We start from the raw sequence: 25,614 nt of genomic DNA, 5'->3' as shown, positions 1-25,614 counted from the left end.
AAGAAAAAAAAAGCTGTCCCTGGTTCGTAGAGTGCGGTTCAACCTTGCAAATTTAGGCTTTTTGGAAGAAATGACCTGGGAGACAGTGTGAAAGGGCCTCATACGTGCGTGCATATTTCAAGGTTGCTGTCTAGCTGCTAGAGACCCCTGCAGAGATCCCATTCGTATCCATGCACAACACAGAGGGCAACACAGAGCACTCCACTGCACGTCTGTTGAGATTTTTGCTCTCTGGACACGAACATGTTTGATCTGAGACTTTGTACCGTGGTGCTCCAAAGAGCGCAGAGACGAAGTGACCCAGTGCTAGACATTGTACCTGGGCTCACATGCCCTGTCTACTCTTAACTGGAACCGTACAGTTCGAGAATAATTTATGCGCCGTACACTATAGCTGTGTGACAGTTTATGTCGTTATTTAGACAACTTCAGCGTATTCTCTTTATCGATACGCATGTACGGAAAGGGCTGACACCAGAAGATCTCTGATATGATACTCAGAACAAGGGAAGTCTTGTGATACGGGATAAAGCCTAAGGGTAATGTCTTCTGTGCGTCTCGTTGTTGCCTCCAGACGCAAGGTGATGCTGCCTATGGAAAGTCTATAACAAAGTTACTATCTAGACATAGTAAAGTAAAGTAATAGTAAAGTTATTCTGGGACTATGACGAAATAATAGTGGCTGTCAGTGGAGAATGCAGGTGCCCGTGTCTAGGGCACTCGCCGGCGAAGTCATCCAGGTCCATGTCGAAGATCACGACGCATATGTCCCCTAGGCCTTGATCATACGTTTGCTGCATGCGGTATTTTAGGTTTTCAGGACTTGAGAATGTGGCTACGTTGGGGCCATCGTAGTTGATGGAGCATTCTGGGTCCCCTGTGTTGGTCTGCATCCGCATCTTGCATACCTGAGTAAAACAACGAATATTTATACAGAGCTTCCTTAGCTGTGACAGGGTCAATTAAAAGTAGTGATGGGGCGAATCCAGAATTTTCTGAATCCGAATGCGAATACAAGGAAGGTTCTGCGAACCTACGAATCCTACGACGCTTGAATCTTTCGAATCCTTTCTTAAAAAAAGAGTTAAAAAAAAAGACACTTCTACTCAAAAAGTGTTTTGAAGGAGAATTTGATTTGTTTTTATTTTTTTAAACGAAAAACAAATTAAATAGTCCACTTTCAGGATAAAACATACTCATATACTACTTTTTAAATGTTTATCGACTACAGGATATACATAAATTCTCGAGTCAGAATTCTTGCCATAAAACTACGAAACAATCAAAGGCAAAACCATGTTACTTTACGCTTGTAATGTATGAGTTCCTGTCTGATCTCTTTCAGTCCAGAGCAATGTAAACAAACAAACGAGAAAACACAGCTGAAAGTTTTAAATTAATAGGCCAGGGGCCCGCCGACCAATCAGGCTTCCGGCGGACCTCGGTGGTGCCAATTTTAAAAGGAAACGGACAAACAAGCGTTGTTTGTGGATTCGAAAGATTCGATTCGCCGTTTTGGGCCCTATAGGATACGGGTTCCCGAATCTCGAATATCTCCCTAGTATTCGTGGATTCGCTCCCTGCGCTCCCTAAGCACATTACACGTATCCCTTTTTACTAGACTGCCCATGACCGGATTTTCCACGTTGCATTTTATCCATCCAATAGTGCCATGGTGCATCAGGTTTTCCTTCTGTGTCCACCTTGTAGCCCAGCAAATTTTAGTCCTCCTTTTATCCCTTCTGGGCAAGCACTCGGGACTACTGGTACCTATAGTTAGTATATATACATATAGTTAGTAGGAAATGATTAGACCTTCTAGTACAATGCCTGCTATTGGCTACATGACGAGTATGGGTGGGGGTCATAGTACCAGAGGCAGTATTTGGGATTCCTAATTATGTTCCACAGAAAAGTTGTAGCTGGGCGATTTCATTCAAATTCAGGCAGGACCGTCCCGTTTGGTTCTCCAATTTTCTACATGATTTTTTTTCTGTGATTTAACCCCACCTGTATGGTATGAACATCGCCGCTGTTCCCATGTTCCAAAACGAAGCGGCTGTCGAGATATAAAATCCTGTGCAAGGGAAACAAGCACGAGGGTGGTTCCACAAGCTTCCGGCCCGAGGTAGAAAATGCGCGCGAATTTGAAAATGCGATTAAGGACGCGTTGCGCCATCTGTTGGAGGGCCGGAGCACCACCCTCAACCCTCTCCATGCTTTTGTCGGTTGGAGAGCGGCATTTCAAACAGCCAGGGTGCACTCTTCAGCTAAAATGGAAAAAATCGAGTACCGCGCTGTGATAAAATTCATGTCAAAAGAGGGACTTTCGCCTAAAGAAATTTAAGCGCTACTGGACAACGTGTACAGGGAAGCCTCTCCGTCGTACACCACGGTAAAAGACTGCGGGCTAAGCAGTTTCGACTGGGGCGAGAGTGCATTGAAGATGATCCACGCGATGGTCGTCCAGTGGAAGTGGTTACACAAGAAAATTTGTCTCTTGTCGAGGAGGAAGTGCCGAGCGACAGGCGTCTGATGCTGAAGGAAATCTCAGAAAGACTGGGGCTTTCCAAAACAACCGTTTTTCGCATCATCAGCGGGGGCCCTCACATGAAAAAGTTCAGTGCGAGATGGGTGCCACGACTTCTCTCGTCAGTTCAAAAGCAACAGCCAAAGAGATTTTGGAGCTCTGTAAAGAGAACGAAGAAGAAATATTGAAGTCAATTGTCACAGGGGATGAGACTATGGTGCTCTACTATGACCCCCTTTCGAAAAAGGAGTCGATGGAATGGCGCAAACCAGGAGAAGCATCCCCAAGCCAAGGTCACATAATCCACAAAAAAGATCATGGCAACAATATTTTGGGATTGTCACGGTATCCTCCTCATCGACTTCAAAGAGAGGAACACCACAGTGAATGCGACTTATGCTTCACTCCTGCACCGACTGCGAGACGCATTCAAGGAAAAGAGGCGCGGCAGGTTGAGTCGAGGTGTCCGGTTGCTTCAGGACAATGCCTCTGTCCACACGGCTTCTGTTGCCAAGCCTGCACTGAAGGAGTGCGGCTTCGAAGAAATCCACCAACCACCTTACAGTCCAGACTTGGTACCGAGTGACTACTTCCTGTTCTCAAACTTGAAGAGGGATCTCAGAGGACGGAGATTTCAAAACGATAGTGAGGTGCAAGAGGCAGTTTTCCAGCATTTTGCGGCCAAAACTTCTGAATATTTTTTCAAGGGTATAAGAATGCTTGTTGAAAGGTGTCAAAAGTGCATCGAAGTTAAGGGTGACTATGTCGAAAAGTGATACACTTGTTTGGTCTCTATGACTATTAAAAGTTGGTCGGGCCGGAAACATATGGAACCACCCTCGTACGAAAGTACGAAAGCGAAGGACGACACGACACGAGCAGGGCACTGAACCCTCAGCCAAATCTTTGGTCTTTTTCAAAGTCGATCTTTTGACTGTTTTTACTCGTTTTAATCACGAAGCAACCTGGTCAGCCAGAACTTTCGTTTCGCTTCCACCTATTTTTGCGTCAATTTCTATGAAGCGCTCTATCCTGGTGCGTATAAAGGCCACCGCTTCGACGTTTCTCACGCATTGATTGTGTCATAGGCTCTAAGGTGGCACAAAATTTATTGTATCTGATCATCGGAGCGTATTATAAAAATAAACCTCTACCCGAGAAACGTCATCATGACGTTTGGTAGACCGACTGAAACAAGAAGAAATCGGAAAGGTAGGGCTGGGATCTACGAATGGACACTTGTTCGCTGCCCCCTATTGAAAGAAAACTAGGACCGAAGGTCGCATCCCTTTCAGGGACCATCGTAATCCCCTCAAAACCGTGACTTTCGGGGTGACCATGTTTGCCTCTAGCTTCGAGCGTAGTTCAACTCTACCAAATTGGTGGCGCTGTCGAACACTATGACGTCATTTGTTTACAAACGGGGAGAGGTCTATAGCGCAAGAGAAGTAAAAAGAAACAGCTGTAGTGTCAATTTTACGTGATCTTCGTTCTTTTTCGTGATGCGCAGCACATGTTTCTGTCTTGCATCGCTCAGAACGAACTTTCGCTGAGGAATTCTGTCAACGTTCAGGAAGCGCCCTCGAAAAAGGTCATGTTTTAATCGAAGAAGTAAAAATGTGACAGACAGCGATTTCTTTAGCTTGCTTTCGATTTGCATAAAACGCTGTTGTAAACGCTCTATACTGCTCCGTCGTGTCCGCCCTGCTAAGCCTAACGGCTGCTAAAATGTGGCTTTCGTTCGCTGAAACGACTCTCCAGCAAATGTTAAGAGGGGGAGGGGGGGATAGAGAGAAGCGTAGCCTTGCAAGGCACAGGCTAGAGGCCATGAACGAAGAACAAGTGTTCTCGAAAAACCACGAATTTGTGTGGTTAAATAGCGATGTCGTGATTTTAAACACGACATATCATCTTATAAAGCAATCGAGCATTCTGCTTAAGTTTCCTTGCTTGGAGAACGTGAATTTCGAGATCAGAGATTTCGCAGCTGGGAACATCGAGGTCCTCCCCCGCAGTTATTGCAACGAAGACGTCCGATTGTGCAGCGGCGTGTCCGCTTTGAACTAAACGTGAGAAGCGCGAAGTCCAGAATTTCATCCGAAGGAAGGTAAAGAAGACGTGTTGCGTACCCTCTTTCAGACAAGGTGGAAACAAAGACTTCAGCCGATCGAATGACATTCGTTGCTGGAAACCAGAGATTGTACATGCTTGCTGTGAGTTTGAGCGAGCCCCCGATGCCATTGCAAGCATTCTTGCAGTGTCCACTAGCTGATAATGTCCAGCGCGACAGCAAGGTGTGACCGCGCATCTCGTACAATTGAAACTTCCGTCCGATATGTACCGTACGTGCGAGAACAGAGGCAAGATGTCCTCGAGCGCTTCCACTATATGTGCTTCGAGGCAATTAGTGCGTGTGCTGCATCGTGGCGCAAGTCATTGCTTACGGTTGCCAAGCTAAGAGTGGAAAGTGCTGCCTTTCATACACACTTAGAAGGTAGAATTTTCTACCCATGCTGGTAGAACGACAGTATTTGTACGAGCCGCGTCGAACAGGCGCGCCTGTTCTCCTCTCTGGATATAAGAGGGAGCCTTCCTTTCCCCAGTCCTCTTTCCACTTATCGCACAAGGCCGCAGTTGGCTTGTGAGGGTACAACGCCGGCCTCAGTAGTTTCTTCGCTTTGAGCATAAATAAAAAATAAGATAAAAATAAATAATTAAACAAAATAAAAATTGGAAGGCCCCGGTAGCTCTGTCGGTAAGGTGTTGGCTTGTTGAGCTCAAGATCGCAGGTTCAAGCCCGGCCGAGGGCAGAAGCAGTGTGGGGAGGTAAACGTTGCATCCAGCACCGTGTGTCGAAGACTTCTGGAGTACGTCAAAAGAACGCAAGGTAGTCGAAATTATCTGCAGTCCTATCCAGCAGCACGTCCGGACAAATCTCACGTGTAACACAACAGCACGCCGGCTACCAGCCGCTATAGGTAGCCCTAGCGGCTGAAGCTGCTGTTCTATCGATGGATGGATTCGCGCTTGGATGCCGACAGCCAGGTTTCCTCAAACAGTATATACAATTATGTTATACTAACAGTTGAACTGTTTTGAGTACAACTGTTGTAGTACCAATTCTACTCATACCAGTAGGAACGTTTGTACCTCATTACTACTCATTTGAGTACGATTCTGGTTGCAACACAGTTCTACCCACACGGGTAGAAAGTTTTATTTGTTTTTCTCAGAGTGTACGTACGTAAAAAGGGACACTTGGCCCGCTGCCAATAGTGATCCTGACATCATTTGGCAGAGTAATGGTCCAGTTCTCCGCGAAATCAAAGTGAAGAGCAACGTGTTTAAGTTTCGGGAACGACCCCCCTTCCCCCTCCCCCCCTTTTCGGTCCATATAACCTTTCTCTGAATGTCGCGGATGTGGGCATGCTTAATGTAGAGTGTAGAGTGCGACCCAATTGCGGATCGCTCTCAGGAATATCCGCCCACCAAGGACGTTTCTGATGAGGTCACCATACTCCCACAGCGCCACAACACCCTCTGCTTGAGGACTCTTTTGGATACTTTTCAATTTCAGTCTCCTGCCTTCCGCGCATCCTTGGCACTCCTTGAATAAGCACGCCTGACTGAGTTGGTCACACAAGCTCACACTTCAAGTAGTACAGAAGTCATTTTTAACACCCTGTTTTCTTCCTATAAAACTGTTAAGCAGGCCAGTAAGATGCACCATGCGAAGTAATTCACACCGCGGAGTCATAATTATCGCAGAAATTGAATTTAAAATACGCCGCAAGAAGCGACCGTGGGCAGCGGTGGTGAAGAGCAGTGCGAACCTGTGATCTGCCTGGAACTTCGCGCTGACGCTATAAGGAGAATGCTCGCTGATTGGTCTCGAGAAATGTTGTCTGCTATACTCCGTTGTCGTCTGCTACTCGGCTGTTCAGGGTTCTGAAAAAGCCTTTCTCCTGGTTCGGCAATGGTTCGGCCGCTGCTTCTATCCCCAATTCTACGGGAGAACTGGCAAAACTACTTACTGCAAAACTGGTTTACGGCGGCAAAGGTACAAGGTGCTGACCCCCACTGACCAGCGAACCAGAACGAGTTCTCCTTATAACGTCATCGGTGACGTGGCATCATACCTCCTCATCCTTGTTATACCTGGAGTGGCGAGTTAAGGGTGAACGCGCGGAGCCATGTTTATGTGAGTTTTTATCTGGGAAACAAATTGCACACTTCAAAACCTTTCGCGCTATCCGGTAAAATGACATACACACTTTCATCAGACGTCTTAATCTGATTTTTTTATGACCCTCTGTACGCCTTTAATAGCGCGTCTTTGCGTAGCTGACGCGCAGATACGCTATTCATAGTAACTGGAACAAGTTCAAAGTTTGCACAATAGGTGCAGACACACGCCGATGCGGCGTCGGTCGTAACCACTTTGGTTGTATAGTGTAGAACTTCACCATCACTAGTTTTATATCTGGGTTGTCGTATTTGAAGCTCGTGCACGTCTCTCTTATTGATCTCGTCATGGATCTCTTCAGAACAGCTTCTTTTTTGCCATTCTTCATTGTGTGGATTACATCCGTCTTGTTCGGACTTTGGACAGAACAAGTCCAGTTCATCCTCGAGGTGTGGGCGTCATGGAATTATCGCTTTCTGATGCTCGCAGCGGTCTTGTGTTATCAATCACGTCTTTCGTGTCTCCTGGTACCAAATTGATTATTTCTATTTTGCTCAGATTTTCTGGAACAAGCGTCGAAAGTTGGCATCTCGCCTGCTGCGATGAGCACCTTTTATACGCGTTTCTGATGCTCTCTAGAAGATGCAACACAGTCACTCGGAAGTAGAAATCACTCAGTTCTTGGATACCGTAAGTGTCACTGACTTTGCGGCGTACGGACCCTGCGGATGCTTCGGTGATTTCGCTTTGCTTTCCGGATACGTACTCTTCTACCCGTCTCCCCTTCAACGCTACTGGGCACCTGAGGGATGCTACATCAAAGTCGGTAGTTGAGATATGTTAGTCTACATTTTCTGTGGGGGGGCATAGTCATCGTCACGTGCAGATCCTGAGGAACACGGTTCCCTGGGAAGCTAATTAATAGTGGTTAGAAAATACCTGAGGCAGCTCCTGCAAAGCTCGTCGTCATCCGCCACTCTGTGGGCGTTCGCAGGCCCCAAGCCTGTTCTCACCGCTGTCGCACCCAACAGAGTGACACGCGGTCGCGCCACGAACGCCGAGGCGGCGCCGCTGTTTTGGTATCCGTTGTTTCGGTTTCGGTATCGGAGAAAATCGAGACCCAAACACACGCGTCACGTAAAGCTTGTCACGTTACACATTTACCACTTTCATAGGCTACATGAAACTGGACATGCACGTGTATTTCTTTACCGGTTCGCTGGATTTTCAACCCTTTTATGGTCGTGTACGTAGACATTAAAATCGTGATTGTTTCAGTACATTTCAAATTGTAAGAAATGAACGTGCACTCAGGCTACATCTTAAAATAGATAACATCATATGTTTGTATTTTTGTGTGTTTTGACTGTGGACAGCTCAACATTAGGATGTTCTTTGAGTAACGTAGACGCGACCCACAGTCACTGCACCATGTCAGCATGGCAGCCACGCTTCTTGTGCGAGGAGTGCCAGGCCAGGCATGCCGCGAGAGCTCGTAACTTCCTGCTGGCCATCCGTTTGTTGCTCTTTTTCTTTGAGTGTCTTACACTTTGAGCAGTGCAGTTTTCTTTAAAGACGACCCGTTTTGTCCTATCTACGGAAAGACCCTCACTCTACCCTTCAGTGCTGTGGACCATGAAAGCGCATGTTTTATTTTGTTGTCAGTGAATATGTAACACACATAATTGCCCTACCTTGTAGTAGCCGGCTTTGCCAGGCTGCTTTGTGGTGGGGTCAATTGCTGCACCAGTCTTGCCAGACGTTCCAAGTGTCGGATACATTGCGGTGAATGTGGACGGTCCAACTGATATGGACATACACACCTGTCACGGAGTAACATTCAGTTTATTCATTTATTTATTTATTCATTCATTCTTCTATTCATTTCTTCATTCGATCGTCTATTTACTTATTTATTCATTCATACATTCATACATGCATACATACTGTAGCCTCAAACGAGGATATGGCAGGAGTGAGTCGAGAAGTGAATTAGCAGGTAATTCGCGAACAAAACCGCGGAGTGCGTTCCAATCACATACAGCTCTAGGAAAAAAAAAAGAAAAAAGACAAAGAAAATCTAAACTAAACTTACACGTCAACTCGGCTGTGATATGGGACAAAATTCAACTGATGAAAACTTCTTAATGAGGAAGCTCCAGCAAATCTAAGGTATTCACTTAAATGAATTTTTAAGTGATAGTGTAACGTGGTGTATAATAACGATGGCATAAAATGTCTTTAGCAGCAATGCACGGCTCCTAAGCACTAGCTCAGTTATAGAGAGACGAGAAATTGGAGAAAAAAATAAAAAAATGATCATATTTAGATACGATAAAACGTCCAGTCTTTTTCTGTACATACTTTAATTTTAGAATGTTCGAATTGTGATGTGGGTCCCAAACTTCACTAGGCATATTCCAGAACAGGACGGACGGAGGATTTGTACGCTAACAATTTAGTTTCAGTAGGAGAATATCACAGTGACCTCTTCCAATAACCCAGCTTCTTTAGAGCTTTGGAACAAATAATGTCAATATAGGTAGACCACGAGAGCTTCATGATCTCATCTGAATTTATAACTATACTGTACCAATATCGCTTATGGTTGCAGTGGCCTGCTTTACCTGTAGTCCCAGCGAAAAGATATTGATTAAAAGTGGTTAGGCATAGGCCTATATGGTGACAAAATGTACGTACTGACGACCAACGCCACAAGTCGGCACCAATTCGGCAACACATCATGGTGGGTACTCACAGCCCAATCACAGCCCTTCAGCTTCAAAGCCCATCAGTTTGAGTTCAACTTCAGCATGAGATCACGTCATATCCCCATCACTTAACGTCAACATCACATCTAATCCCATCAGTGAGCACATCATTCCCCATAAGGGGTTAGTGAATGGTGTCGTCATGGCCATCATGAGTACTTCACAGTTCATGATAATGAGTTCCCTCAATGCTGTCCACACGCCTCCACCAACATTCAGTTAAAAAAAAAAAAAACAGAACAGAGCTGTCTGGCTTTACTGTGAATACGTTCATTCTATGTGCTGTTGCACCATTTGGGTGGTGTTAGTTATTATAACGTGTTGCCTGGACAAGACTGCCACAAGCGACCGCTTGGGGGTGGTTACAGAAATGAAGGTGTTGGGCATCCCAGTGATCGTTTCCAATCAGGGCCCCAATGTTTGCTGGACTACACCATAGGCGTTCCTAGGATCTTTTCAAGGACAGTGGGTGAATGCTTCCGGGGGATGCCAAAGCGTGCTACCCCCTCTTTTTCTGGAAACGGACACTGCTGGCTGTGCGGGGGCGTTACGAGATTCATATAATGAGATCTGAGAAAAATCATGACGATCTATGAGTGAGAGGGCACCCTAAAGCTCCAGAAGGGGGCGCACGCCCCCTCCCCCGTTGCCCCGCTCTCTGTACGCCCATGGTCTACACCAAGGAGCGGGCAGGCAAGAAATGGCATGATGTTTCTTGTAGACATTGGTGCAGACATTGTGGAGTAGCGCAGAGGGCAGCCGCACTAGCCCTGCTAGAGGGCACTAAAGTGCGAAAAATTTCTCTACGGGGAATGAACGATGGCGTTACCTTGGCAGCGACATCGAAGTAACAGGATCCATCGTTTGCGTCGCGTATGATGTGTGAGCGGAAGCAACTGCAACTGAAGTTTTTCCTCTCCTTCGCAAGAAGCGTGACAAATGCTCGGAGGACTCGGATTGGTCTCCTCAACGATGTCCCGCGGATGATTGGACAAATCGTTCGAGCAGACTAATGAGAGTCCGCTCCGCACTGTCGGTCTTCTTGAGGTGGAGAGGAGGAGAGATAACGTAAAACGTACTTTCTTCCTATCGATCATAAATCACCAATGACGCAACGAATCAATCCTTTTCTTTTTGTGTTGATGTCAAAGTAACGGCGTCTTTTATTCCGAGAGGAGTAAATTTCGCACCTTAGTTCCCCTTTAATAACCTTTACTCCGAAAGCAAACCATTGGGGCTTTACCTTCCTGTGCGGAAACTTGCTGATGGCCACATGCACCTGATGAATGATCGCGTTCGACTCTGCTCCTCTGTCTTTGCATTCAACAACGTTTTGTCCACGCAAGAGGCGGTGCGTTGCTACGGCGACGTAGTTTACCTTATCCGCATACTTGTTGGCCGCGTACAGTCTTAGATCTTGTATGAGGGGTGGTAGGGTCACGATCACCGTCATGGGAATTGACGTAACGGTACTGTAAAAAAGTATAGGTGTTACTACAGGAGATATGAAATGCGACAGAAACAATTAAGCTTCATGACAAAAGGCAGAGAGCAAAGGGAACGACCGCGGTAAACGACGCTGGCTCCCGCATAGGTCACTCGTGTCAAACTGTGGAAGTACCTGACACAGAAGTTATAGAGTGAATGCGGAGAAAACAGTATGGGACCTGTATTGAAGACCTCAAGAAAGTCTACGCGGCAAACGAAGAGTTGGGGTAGACGTCAGCCGTTATCGAAACGTAGGGGAGGGGGGGGGGGGATCCAGAGCAACGTTCTGTATGATCTGGCATTGGAAAGTGCTTCAAGAAAAGTGTGAAATTTGCTTGATGGTAGTGTCACCTAACGTAGCAGTAAGCGTGTGCATAAACACGTTACTTGTAGTCGCAGCGAATGAACTCGCTGTTCACACGTGGACGTGTAAGCAAAGTCGGAGTCGAGCTATTTGTTGTTGAAATATGGCAGTAATCGAAAAAGCCAGACAGTGGTGGGCACCGATCCACGTAGCTCTCCATTGCAGATGGAGCCTCAGTAAATCAGAAACATCCCACAAAAGTCGCCCACGTCACATATGTCCGCGATGTCTATACCCGACCTCCACGGTACGTTCAAAGTGTGATGTCGAAAATTGACGCAATTTCTATATCCCAGGGACATACGTAAAAAGCAAGGACCAAGCGCGCGGTATTTTGCGTTGGCATCTAGGACACGTGAAGTTTATGAAATGACGTAAGCAAACGGGGAAACTTTTTGGGTTCACTTCGTTATTTACCAAGTAACCACATTATAGACGGTAGCTCGAATTAAAAACACGCTATTTGTCAGGAAGGGGTGTCAGGAACGTTAGCGGGCATACGCCGATGTGGTTTGCAGGTTTCAGACGCACGGGTTAACTGCGCAGGCGTCACCGTTGCAAACCTGATACCACCTGATACTCCACACAACACACACACACACACACACACACACACACACACACACACACACAAAGGCCCTGAGCAGTTTCTACGTCACGGGGGCTCGTGTCTTTCGTTCGCGACCGATTTTTCCGACTGGATTATTTTGTATATTTCATTGCGCGGTGACAATACGCCGCAGATCTAAAATATTTTGCATGGTGACTCCGTGTGGACAGCTTCACAGGTGAAGCAGGGTTTCGAGTCATGTTAAATGTCACTTGTATGCTCCTTGAACATATTCTAACAATTTGCGGTTCAGTATACGTATACTCGCTTTGGTATCTCTTCAAATCCGTGTATACTCGGTGGAGGGGGAGCCTCCAAAATGGGAGCCTGCTTCTCACATGGTGGGAGCCTGCATTGGTACACCGTGTCTGGATTACGACCGAAAGGTCGCTGGGCACTTACGCTACTCACACTGTGTTGCCGATAAATATGCCGCATACATATGTTAGAGATCGCTATAGTAGACTATCAATTTCACCAGCTCCCGTGGCATAGTGGTTAGAGTGATCGCTTTCTACGTCGAGACTGGGAGGTGACACGGGTTCGAATCCTGTCACCGGCTGTGCTGTCTGAGGTTTTCCCTGGGTTTTCCGAAGACTTTCTAGACGAATGTCGGCACAGTTCCCCTTGAAGTCGGCCCAGGACGCATACTAACACCCCTGTCCCCCACTCCTTCCTTCTGTCCTCTCTTCATCTGTCCACGTCTATACGCCGCTCATAGCCACAGTTGCTTCGCGGTGCTAACACGGAATTAAAAAAAAATATGTAAAAAAAGACTATCAATTACAAATTGATTCAACACAAAAACAGCATGAATTTTAAAATATCCCCTGAACGTCCAAATATCTAAAATAGATGTCCATGCGACAGTTCTGGGACGTGAAAACAGTAGGAATCTGGCAGTCGCATGGATGTGCTTTCTACATAAACGGGCTCTCTCTGAACCTCACATGGATATCCTAACATCCCATTTGCGATATCGCCAGGATGTACCTGGGATGTATACGGTTTGCTGGGCATGCGCTGACTACTACGCTACGCTGGCAACGGCTTACCGTCGACTTACAAGGGGTCCCCATGCAAAGAACAGGACACACACTCACTCTGTTCACATCTTCTACTGCATGTTTTCTCATACACACATATATACGACACGGGACGAGGCTACGGCACAAGGGGAACATGAACGAAAGTTCAGTAACCGTTATGAGGGTTTAACACAAGTTAGTTCATTTCCTTTCTGTTTTCTTAAAGGGGCAATAAACAGGTATACAAGGCACACTTTTTTTTAAAATGCATTGTGATACGTTGCCGACGGTGAACGGTTTGGAAAAGATTGTCCTCGCAAAAAAGTAAATGATGGCTTCAAACCAACTGAAAATAGTATTCACTGCGTTCTACCAGAGCCATTTATACGGAGAATTTGTCCATTCTGTGATCTTTTGCCGTCTCACGGGGGGAGCCTATTTTGACGTCAGAGTCGTTGTTGGGCTGCCCAGAAAGCCTGAATCCAAGCAGAATCCGCTTATCAGCCATCTGGTGCGCGCCACTTTGATGCTGGTCGACAGCTTTGTTGTCGCACAGCTTTGTTGTCGCACAGCCACCTGTGATAAGAGGGGCTTTGTTTCCAAACTGAAAGAGTTCAAGGACGAAGGGCTTTCGAAAGACGATGTACCCACCTGTCTTCCCTCCTTGCGCCGTAAACAGGCAGCATCGATGCGTCGGCGACCGGCTGACGACGGGACAACAAAGCACGGCGAGGGAGGTCGCTTAGCCGTGACGTCACATGACGCGCTTCAAGTTAGGCTCCTCCTAATGGCCAAACTCTCCCTATAAACGGCTCTGCACTCTTTCGCCCTCATGCCCCGCCCTCCGATGTCCTGGCGAAAATAGCGACACGTCATTTTGACGTCGCGCATCATCAGCCATTAAGAATACGGGATGCTTATACATTAATTTTGTTGTAATATCGAGAAGTGAGATCAATTCTAAACGTATTCCCACTTGTCTATTTTGAGACAGCCAGCTCAAATGGTACCAAAAGCCCTCAATATTCTGTTTCACGTGAGCACTATGTTTTCAGTGCTGCATTGCTCTGCGAGGTCACTGCCATGTTCCTGCAATCGGTTATCTTGCGAGCTGCAGCTTGTCTCAGTGCGGTCCGTCATTGGCTAGGTGAGCGAAATCTCCCCCACATCCAGCACCTAGAATTCGGTGTCGCTATACGTGGGAACATGGTGACGCGACCTGGTTGCAAGGATGGGGAGAGACTCGCGCGGATTATGCTCTTTGAATGGCATTGTTTCGTGTTAAAGACGCTCGCTAGAAGCAAAATAATTTCATATTTGGATATCGGGAGCTACGGTCTTTCATTGGGCATAATAACTCGAGAATGTTCGTAGACCTGTTGTGTGCCCCTTTAATAAATATACCTCGCACCCTTATTATCCCTGCTCTTGTTTCGCTGCTCCAGTCCTTCGTTCTCGTCTGTCTTTCGTATTTACAATGTCTCGGTTGATAGTAATACCAAGAATACTTGCGCTCGTGTGAGCGCAATCATGCTTCCTCCCTTATGCTTCCTCCCTGAGGGTGAGCGGGGGATTACAGCAAGAGACAGAAGTCAGCAGTTTTCCAAAAGGTGCATGCTGTTTTCGGCCGTTCGGCACGCCTCACCCCCGTTCAGCAGGCAACGACTCGTACCTAGCTGAAACACGTTCTTCATGAAAGTTGCGTGAAGTAGAGACATCGAGCCTACTACTCTTCTATGAAAGCAACTAAGGATAGCTACCTTGCTAGGAAATATCTTCGCAGGTCCTTCACATTCGATGGCTACTAGCGAAGATTTTGGCCTAGTCATTAGTATTATTCAATAGCACATTTCTTCAGCAGATAGACACGTACTTAGTCATTCACTTACGCTTCAACGTTTCTCAGCTCTCCGATGAAAGATACGAGGTCCTCAGTGTCCTCGGCAACACCACATTGACCTTTCGGATGATCCCAGTGGATATTTATGCCCTTGAAATGAAATTAAATGAGTTGCAAGCTTCATCCATGCACAATGTTGGCGCCCTGTTATGCAACGAACGATTAATTAAAGTAAAAGTCAAGCTTTTCATGTGTGAACTAACATCCGCACCTCTAGGACAAACAGCACTTGCAATAATGGTTAACAATACAAGGGAGGTAGTGAAACGATGAACGCGCGCGCACATCGCTCCAGTGCGCTTCTGGTCACGGCGAGGGACAGTATGGGAAACGTACCTGGAGCTCGTATCGCATAAGGAATCGTACGATCAGGTGTGCTGCCGTGGTTCGTGATGAGGGCTTCCTTAGTGCTTTAGAAATATTTTCCGCATCCGTTGCGTCTCCACCCAGAGTTATGACGAGCGGAATACCGTCGCCGTTCGGATGTTGCAGGGTACCGTCTGCCTTCATAGTCTGAAAAGCAGTACACAATGGTTTACCAACTGCAAACGTGCCGGTATTTTATCAAGCAATCAAAGGAGAAACGCTAACACGGGAAGGAATCGAAGACACAGCAGTTTAGTTTAACCGCAGGATTGCTTTTGCGTGCTTCCTCCGATGTACGACCCGATTTATAACGGCCTTTCGAAATGGCGCAACCGTTGCAACACGTTGCAACCGCCCATGCTCTTTGTGTTTCCGGAATCATCGGATGTCGATCGGCGGTAAATAGTTATATTATAGAGGACTGCTATGGTCTACTGCTATGTTTACTTAAAAGCAGACGACAGAAGAAAACTCGATAGGTGGCGCGCGCTCAGCGGCTCTGGCGCTCGGCTTCCGGATAGCCTCACGAACACCATTAAGTGGAGACACCAAGGGTACGTTCCCCTGAGAACCCGGGATATGGCGCTCGGGAGCCTGCCTAACGTGCCCATTTTCGGGTAAACATAAACAAGCCCCGGTTAAACAACTTCCGGTGCCACAAAGACTTCCGGTCCTTCCGCGACTAAGGACGTTCGGAGCCATCCGCCATGCAGAATTAAATCTTTCGCTTTCCTGATTTGTTGAAAACTGGAGGCGTACGCCTTTTTGTGGCAATTTGAATTGCCACAAAAAGGCATATACGACCTTCTCTCTCCTCAAATCAGAAGCGATAACTGTATCAATCGGTACAGTGGTTGGCGCAGAGCGTATTTGCTGTGAAACCGGATGTTGTTTTGGCACCAAACCGGAAGCGGTGAAAACGGCGTTGCGTTGCCTGGCAGCGCGTCTGACATTGGGTAGAGGTATATGGGATATGGGTGTACGGGACATCAGCTAGGGGTTTATTGTTCCAACGGAATTCTCGATAGGGAGCGCTTCTCTCTCAAAACCAAACTGCTGTCGTCTTGCACTTGCTGGCCTGAACCTTGCTGGCGCGGCGAACGCTTCGTGTGTAGACAAAGCCCATTTCCGCAAATCGCAGTGCGTGCTTTTCTACTCGGCACGCTTCATGTGGTGGAGGCGTTGAGGTTGCCAATTTACGTTACATTACTTAGATATACATTACATAAATTTTGTTTTACATTACTGACATTAAGGTTGCCAATTATCGTTTTGACGTCTGACGTGAACTTACGTTGAACTCTTCGATGTACTGCGGATCCATGTTGGGCCGCTTGAAGGTTAATCCATTCGGAGACAAGCTCACAGAATAGAAAATAATGTAGGTACAGAAGGTAAATGGGACATTCTTTGGGAGGTACACCATTTCGCTCCGGTGGTACCTGTGCGAGAGAGATGCCGGAAGGACGTTATCATCAAGAGCGACAGTTACAATGAACTCGGAAAACATTTTAAAATGGGCGTTTCGCAACCTGTCTATATGGACAGATATGAGGAATTATGATGTGTAGTCATGGACAGTTCTTGAAGCCTTTGCGTTCTCCTATCTCAGAAAGTCGTCGGTAACCAATAGAAACGGATTTCCTTGTAGTCCTGTGCTTCGAACATGTCCGAAGCTATCACTGTCCAGACTGTACCGTAAACACCTGTGATACCATTAGGAAATCCGAAGGCAATAGCATAGTGTTTGGATTACTTCTAAGTCGAAGGAGTACGGTCGCCGGCAACAGAACGGCTGGTCTTCGTTACAACATAAAAAAAGAGTAATAATAAATAGAAGTGCTCGGGGCCGAGAGTGTGTTGGAACTGAAAATAAAAAAAATACAAAAGAAATCGTTGTCCCACTGTCTTTCACCCGGTAGGAAAGTGTCCTTCCTTCATATGGAGGCCGCGCTGAGTTCGTTCCTACACGCCACATAGCACGCTCCTAGCCAACCATCATCCCGAATGACACCGTTCTCGCCCTAGATTTGCTGAAAACGGGAGGCGGAGCCTATTTTGTACCATTATGCATGGCACAGAATAGGCTCCGCCTCTCGTTTTCAACATATCAGGAGCGAGAACGGTGTCATTCGGGATGATGGTTGGCTAGGAGCGTGCTATGTGATGAAGTTCTTTTTTAAGAGTGTTGCACCATTTCTGTGCATAATGTAAAACCCAAAGACTAGGGAACACGAAAGGACAGATACATCACGAAGTCTCGAACACATTTGAAAGCTTTACTTCACATGCCACAAATATACAGGTACGCCTTTATACGCGTATATGTACGCCTTTTTTGTGACAATTATGAATAGCAAAAGTGTCACGAAAAGGGCGTACGCCTCCCGTTTTCAACAAATCAGGGCAGATAATGATATCACTCGAGATGATGGTTGGCTATAGGAGCGTGCTATGCGGAGAAGTTCATTTTTAAGAGTGCGCGGTCAAGGGAGTTTTTCTGCCAGTAACTTTTGCCACATATTGGTAACATTTTTATTTCATTTCAATTGGCGGAAAGTTAATTTCTTGAATTGAACTCTGAAATTTCCCAAGGCAACCTAACGTTTTCTTTGCGGAAATGGGCTCCCTGTGGTCCTTCTACTCAGTATAGCACATAATCCCACTCGTAATGCAATGTCTATTGCCGAAATAAATTCGCCGAAAATCCGTGGAAATGAGCCCTTGGCTCCGTCTCTTTTTTGACGCATCGTACACTGTTAAAACAGAACTTCACCACATAGCACCCTCATAGCCAACCATCATTCCGAATGATATCATTCTGTGTATTGATTTGTTGAAAATGGGAGGAGGCGCCTATCTGGGACAGGCGCCTCTCCCCTGTTTTGAACAAACCAAGACGCAGAATGATATTATTCGGAATGATGGTTGTCTAAGAGCGTGCTATGTGGTGAAGTTCTGTTTTAACAGTGTACACTGTTAGAAATGAACTTCACCGCATAGCACGCTCCTTGGCAGCCATCACCTCGAATGATATCGTTATCTGCCCTGATTTGCTGAAAACGGGAGGTGCACGCCACTTTTGCACTCTTAAAAATGAACTTCACCGCATAGCACGCTCTTAGCTAACCATTATCTCGAATGATATCGCTATGTACCCTGATTTGTTCAAAGCGGTAGGCGTACGCCTTTTCTGTGACACTTATGCGGTTCATAATTGTCACAAAAATGGCGTAAGCCTCCCGTTTTCAACAAATCAGGGCAGATAACGAAATCAATCGAGATGATGGTTGGCTAGGAGCGTGCTATGCGGTGAAGTTCATTTTTAAGATTGTGGGACAATTATGAACTGCATAAGTGTCACAGAAAAGGCGTACACCTACCGCTTTGAAAAAATCAGGGCATATAGCGACATCATTCGAGATGACGGTTGGCTAGGAGCGTGGTATGAGATGAAGTTCATTTTTAAGAGTGTAGTTTGAGCGCAAAGCTGCGAAGAAATGAACCCAAGCAGCAAAATGTACTGAAAGTCGAGTGCAATAGGGGTGGACGGGTAGGTGGAAGGCCTTGAACAGACTCGTGAAACTAAAGAACATTGATAAGACACATACCGTCCTCCCCTATTGCACTCAACTTTCAGTACATTGTGCTGCTTGGGAAGTTACATCGACACGCCACACGAAGGGGGAAAGGGTACAAGCCTTACCCACGGAACAAACACGCGCTGTGAGTGCGGGAATCTGAGGTACGTATTTTATCAAAAATGAGGTCACCCGACGGCTTGTAACCCTTTCCCCCCTCGTGTGGCGTTTCAATGTAACCTCCTTTCTTCGCAGCTTTGCGGTGAAACTACGAGCCGTCAAAAAAGAGGCGGAGCCAAGGGCTCATTGCCACGGATTTTCCGCGAATTTATTTCGGCAATTGCCATTGCATTACCAGTGGGATTATGTGCTATACTCAGTAAAATGACCACGGGGAACCAATTTCCGCAAAGAAAACGTTAGGTTGCCTTGGGAAATTTCGGAGTTCAATTAAAGAAATTGAATGAAATAAAAATGTTACCAATATGTGGCAAAAGTTATTGGCAGAAAAAAATCCCGTGACCGCATGTCTCTCCGGGGCCTACGTTTTTTACTATGGATATCTATCGTGATTGGTGGACCGCCCGGTATACACAACAGAGGGAAAGAAAAACGCACAGTTGAGGACAAAATAAAAGGTCAATGAGGCTCGTGCATATGACGTCACGCACAGCCATTGAGCGCCTTGGAGCCACGTGACATGGGAAGACATGGGGACGTCACCGACATCTTACTGCGGGCCGAATGAGGCAGCAGCGTGTGCGTTTACAATTTCCTCTCGTAATAGCACGCATATCGCAACAACTCATGGCACATGCCCCCTACTCTGAACTCCGGTGTGGCAATATGTTTTCCAGTGTCACGTGACCACACATGACGTCATTGCACAGGCCGCATTCCGGAGAACGAGCAGTCTGCTCAACGTCGGACCGAGGATTACGGACGGGTTGCTGGCACAGTTTTCTGAACGTTGGTGACCGTAATCCTCGGTCGTGCGTTGAGCACACTGCTCGTTCTCCCGAACTGACCTCTTATTTTGTTCTCAACTGTCTGTTTTTCTTTCCCTCTGTTGTGTACATATTTCTGGTCTGCGAAGTAAAGTTTTCAGCTGGGTTTCACATTTCGTATTGTGTGTGTCCCTTCGTGTTCCCTAGTCTCGAGGTTTTACATTTTGCATCAACTTCACCAGCTCGCTTGCTTCTTAGCCATCTTTTCACCATTTCGGTGGCCGTCTAAAAAATGCATTATCTGTACTACTGGTAGCAAGACTCACGCTGTGTCGAATACGCAGAACACAGTGCGGTGGCGCCTGAACGTGGTGCTGCTGTTAAAAGGAGGCAAGCTGTTGTCCGTCACGTACGGGGCAGTGTCTTGCACAAGGTGGAGACCGCATGTAGCATTCATCATATCCTGCGGTAGCAGGTCAACGCGTGGCATAAACATGAGGAAAAAGAAAACATTGATTTTCGGTTGAGGAATCCAGCAGTGCATCGCAGAAGATATGTTTCGGTGCATTCGAACATAACAGCAGTTTTTGGATGACACATCATATACGATGATTGCCGACACGCATAAAGAAAAAGAAAGCCAACAAATTCAGTGGTGAGATTAGTCACAGTATTCTTGCACCCCGTTTCAGGGGCCTCTGTATAGCGTTCAACCCGTGTTCAATCTAAGAACAAAACATAACAGAGTCACTCCAGCGGAGAAATTACTCTGCAGCGAAACATACACAAAGCCAGAAAACACATAGGACTACAGCTCTCTGTGCCCTCTGCTTTTGTCTGTGCTTCTCTGATAAAAAAACAACTTTATTTGAACGACGATGAGTGGAAAGATTCATCGCCAGGGGCGAGACTCTACCCCATTGCTGGTGATAATGTGGTGAAATAAAATATTTAGTCGCCGCACAGTGAGGACCGAAGTCCAACACCGTCCAAAAACTGAATAAGTGCGTTTAGGGCGGAGCGTTGGTGGACTGGGTTTGGCCGTGGACCAAGCAATTTTGACATAGCGTGAGGGCGAGAGTCCAGCTGACTTAGAGACACTGAAAGTGTGGATCGGGAAGATTGAGAGTGCGCGCAATGAAGAAGGATGTGCTCTAGATTTCCCTGATCAACAATTTATGTATGTACCAACTATACCCAAATGTATTCTTACCTCTTTCTTTTCCCTCTCTGGCATGACCGTCTGCCACGGGGTAGGGGAGGTGTGATGCTTGGCGAGGAAAGCAAGATGGGGCAGAAAAAATATGCTCAGTGGCACGATGAGTGAAATGAAAGTCACGGAAAGCACAACCCATACGTAGTAGCAAGCGCTGTGTTCCTCTTCTTCGACCTCATCGAAGTCTTCCTAAATAAGGAAACAAAATGGAATGTCAAACGTTAGCAACCTTATTTTAATGATTATGAATGGAAAGTTTCATCGCCAGGGGCCCTTCAGAGGTGCAGATGACAGACCGTAACCCTGTCGTATGCTTCTGACCCTGTTTAGAAGTAGAAAATACGCCCCGTACAGCGGTTATAGGGGCGCCACAAGCGAACCCCCTAGCGGGAGGATCGGGCGCTTTTCCGGGGGCTCATGGCACACTCCGCTGTGTTGCCTACATGCGTCCTGCTGCATCATGTTTACCGTAAGCGCCCCGATATTCCGAACACAAAAGCCACAAGCTATGGATGGTTCATGGAGCAGTTTGAGAAAGACATGTAGAATATTACTGCACGAGCCATGGATGTTTTGCACGTGCGATGGTGTTTGCATGAAGGACAATGAGGTACGACTTCGACATGGAGAGCTGGAGTGTCCATACTCATGTGCAAAAATATAGAGCATTATATATTCCTTAGCTAGCTTTCCACGCGCCCAAAATGTAAAGCTAAAGGAGTACTGTACTTCACGCAGGTGCAGCTTGTGTGCAGCAGTTGATTTTGACCACTACCCGGAACGCACCGGGACAGTGCCATGTTGGCGCTTCTGAGGGAAGTCGCATCACGGATACAGCGGTCGTGAGACGTTGGACTCGTTCTTGTCAGTATGAAGAAAACAACCTCCACAGTTTTAAGTGTTCGACTGTAACGTGCTTTAGTTAGTGATCGACAAAAGCTGGTCGCCAGCACGAACGGGGGTCTTGTTTGCCGCTGGCACCGATAAAATGTAAAATGCAAACAGCATGACGTCATGTCGGGGGAAAGCTTCAACTACATCGTTGTTTTGAGGTCCGTGGTCACCGCTCATGGACAAGGACTACAAGCGCAAGACCTTCAGATGAACTTGCGGATTGAACTTTCGGATAACGCCAAGATCAGCGCGTTGTACATGTTGCACGACGACAGGTGAGTGTATCTCGTCATCGCCCTCCTATGTCACCCTGTGTTAGTGTCTACAGGACGTCTCAGTTAAATCCCCGTGCTAAATAATTCGCTAACCGGTGCACCCAATCGAAGAACTTTCTTTTTTACAAGTATCTGTCCGATACCGCCTACAACCTGCTCACCGTGTCAATGAGTTGGAGCCGCTTATTATTAAAATAAAAATTCAAATGAGTTTCGTGAAAAAACATCACTTCGAAAGCACTGCGCCGTCGTCATTAAAATGAGTACTACCTATTTTGGGACCTTCAGTGGACACCTTTTAGAGAAAAATCTGCCACCGAAGCGGGGCATATGTTGCAGTAATTAATTGGTTTCGGTTTACATATGTTTGTCGCGGCTGCCAGCGGCGAAGTGCAAAATGACGTAATTAATTGGTGGACATGAGAGTTGGAGAGCGTCCTTTTGCACTTCGCCGCTACCAGCCGCGACAAAAATATGTAAACCGAAACACATTAATTACTTCAACAAATGACTCGCTTCGGTGGCAGATTTTTCTCTAAAAGGTGTCCACTGAAGGTCCCAAAATGGGTAGTACCCATTTTAATGCCGACGGCGCAGGGCTTTATGTTTTTTCACGAAATTCATTTGAATTTTTGATTTAAATAATGAACGGCTCCAACTCATTCACACGGTGCGCAGGTTGTAGGCGGTGTCGGACAGATACTTGTAAAAAAGAAAGTTCTTCGATTGGTGCACCGGTTCGCGTATTACCTAGCCCGGGGATTTAACTGAGACACCCGGTATACGAACTTAGTATTACAATGTATGCATTCACATCAGTACGTGTTTACCCACGTGATATAAATAATGACATTGTATTAGGCAGAGATATAGTGACGTTATGCATAGATCTTGTTTCTGAGACACTGCCGGATAGCTAGGTATTCCTATCGCTATTTATTAATATCGCGGCCCTCATGTCCTCGCTTCAAGAAGCCAGGGCGTGAGGGCCACGATATTAATAAATAGCGATTGTTAGCTACGTTGTTACTGGACGCTGCGCGGAAGCTGACTGCCAATACCCTGTTGTAGATACACATAACGCACGGCATGGAATATGGCAAAGGTTACCAGATCGAGACACAGCGAACAATATCACTTGCGGTGAACATAACGATCTTTGGACTACAACGGTCACTGAAAGGCCTCTGTTTGAGACGTATCCTTTTGAAGAGGTGAGCCTTTTGCATCAAGCACACGAACCTCGTCAGTGTCCGGAATTGGCGAGTGAGGAACTGGAGCTTCTTCAACCGGAGCGTTTGAGACTGCTTGTTCAACGTTCTGCTCTACTTCACCCTCAGGTTCAGGTTCTGGTGGTGGTTCTGGCTCTGGTTCCTGCTCTGGTAATGGTTCCTGCTCTTCCTGCACTTGTGGTGTTTCTGGTACATGTTCTCCTTCAGATTCAGGTTCCTACATTTCAACGAGTTCGTTGACATACGTGTACATTTCGAATAGGGACATATGTGAAAGTAGGTCCTCATTCTGCTTACCGACTGCACTTCGTCATCAGAGTCCCCCATTTCTGTTCCTTCTTCTTCGTCTGCTTCTTCATGCTTCCTCTGTTGCAATCAATACACTGCAGCGGGTACGAGAATACAGATGGAATGTTAGAGAAGCACTGCTGACGGTACAGTACGTTAAAAACGGTATAGAGTGAATAATAAGCGATGCGATGTATATGCACTGGGCTAGCTCCGCTTGCCTGCATAAACCGCGCCAAGTGATGCCAACGGTGCTAATGAAAATGGTATCCCGTGCCGCAAAGGCATGATCAACCAGCTAAGGCGGAGCCCATCGTATAAACGACTGTGGAGCGAAAACGTTCCACGGTCTTATCCTGCCCACAATGTGCACAAACTGAGGACTATCAAATTCCTCTACGGCGAGGATAAAAATAGAGTGGAGGGACAAGACACCGGAGGCGCGTCAGGCAGACTTCTCCTTTTTCGAAATGTCTACGCATAGCTAATTGACAATTGTTCCCTGTGAAGTCGGCCCAAGACGCGCGATCACCCCTCCTCCCTGTGAGAGTCGTGAATGCCCGCCAAAGCGTGGCCGTCTACTGCAAGGCGTTCCATCATCACCACCGCCACCATGGAGGAACACCGAGAGAATTCAGAAAACTATGAGAAGCGCTGACATCTCCTACATGATATGTAGGAGGTGATTGAGAAAAAGATGGGCCGAGACAAGCAACGGCCCAAAGTGTGACCAAAAAAGTTAGTGCTAGAATGAGGGGAATGCCTTCCGCGCGAAAGGGTGGAGGTTACGGTGAAAGGGATTGCCGTTGTCGGCCTCACAGAGGTGGGCAACGTTACGGCTTACGCCCTGGGGGAATGTGCGTCCCGGGCCGGCTTCTAAGGGAACTGTGCCGACATATGTCTGAAAGCGTCCGAGGAAAAACCCCAGACAGTGCTGCCGGTACCGGGATTCGAACCCGGGTGCTTTCCAGTCTCGACGTGACATGGCCAGCACGCTAAGCACTGAGGCACGGGAGCTGGTCCCGCGCGAAAGGGGAAAGAAGGTGTCACAGCGAGCTGACCAGTGAGGGCAGATGGGAAGAAGGTGGACTATGGTCTCATCCAAACCGCAGCAGGGACAATGTGAGGAAGAAATACGGCGAATACGATAGGGAAAGAAATTGGGGGAACGCGACAGCGCAAGAGTGTAAGTAAGACTTTCATACGACGCGAGTAGGGGGCCCCAGCGCTGCGCCAAGTGCGCTAACTCAGTTATTGAAAAAACGGTAGAAGCCACAAAGGACCTGTGAAGATGGTCATGTCCTAGAGGATTTAGGAGTATAAGGAGTCTTACGAGATTAAAGGCAGAAATGTCAGCCAAGTGCAAGAAAGAGCTGCCCTCGCGAGCGTATCAGCCAGCGTGGGAATGCCAGCGTGACTGGGAACCCAAGACAACAAGATCTGGTGGATGAAGGAGGGGCAAAAAGTGAGTAGTAAACGACGCTCCTAAAGTTCAGGGCCGCATTCCAGGTCCGAAACTAGGAAAACGCAGTCCATACAAAAGTATATCTGGCAGCAGGAGGATGGTATATCCTGTATGGCAAAATATAATTACAAGTAGTTCAGCGAAGGCCGGTATGTAATTAGGGAGACGCATACTAGCGCGTATGCAAGTATGGAATGAATTTACTTTTGCTTTTTCATCCAGGACAGAGCCATCCGTGAGAGCTGTGACATGCGAAGGGAACCCGTTAAAATAGAAGCACACGAAGGGTAAAACGAGTGACGAAAGATGCTGGTGGAGTAGAAAAAGGGATGGGCGCGTGCTATGAAGGAACAAGCTCTCCGCAAAGATTAGTTGAGGACGAATTCTACCGCTCATCTTGGCAGCGCGTGGAACGTTGTGTCTTCGACGACGAGAAAGGCGACGTGGAAAAATATGCTCACTAGGGTAGAGAG

At 46.9% G+C, this 25,614-nt stretch overlaps 1 protein-coding gene across 1 annotated transcript; it reads right to left on the bottom strand.

The window, feature by feature from the left end:
* Positions 1 to 393: 393 nt before the first annotated feature.
* On the bottom strand, positions 394 to 23,717 carry LOC135389968 (chitotriosidase-1-like). The gene is made up of 10 exons (XM_064619996.1): positions 23,686 to 23,717; positions 23,399 to 23,605; positions 20,985 to 21,176; positions 20,098 to 20,234; positions 16,538 to 16,685; positions 15,214 to 15,390; positions 14,867 to 14,967; positions 10,731 to 10,959; positions 8,411 to 8,539; positions 394 to 908 (listed from the first exon to the last, which is right to left on the bottom strand). The coding sequence occupies exons 1-10, from the start codon at positions 23,713 to 23,715 to the stop codon at positions 663 to 665; spliced, it is 1,596 nt and encodes a 531-aa protein (XP_064476066.1). The 5' UTR covers positions 23,716 to 23,717; the 3' UTR covers positions 394 to 662.
* Between the last annotated feature and the right edge of the window lie 1,897 nt (positions 23,718 to 25,614).

Source organism: Ornithodoros turicata, chromosome 3 (assembly GCF_037126465.1).
Source record: "Ornithodoros turicata isolate Travis chromosome 3, ASM3712646v1, whole genome shotgun sequence".
Lineage (NCBI taxonomy): Eukaryota > Metazoa > Arthropoda > Arachnida > Ixodida > Argasidae > Ornithodoros > Ornithodoros turicata.
Note: the sequence above shows the minus strand (reverse complement) of the source record. Positions and strands in the feature narration are given on the sequence as shown.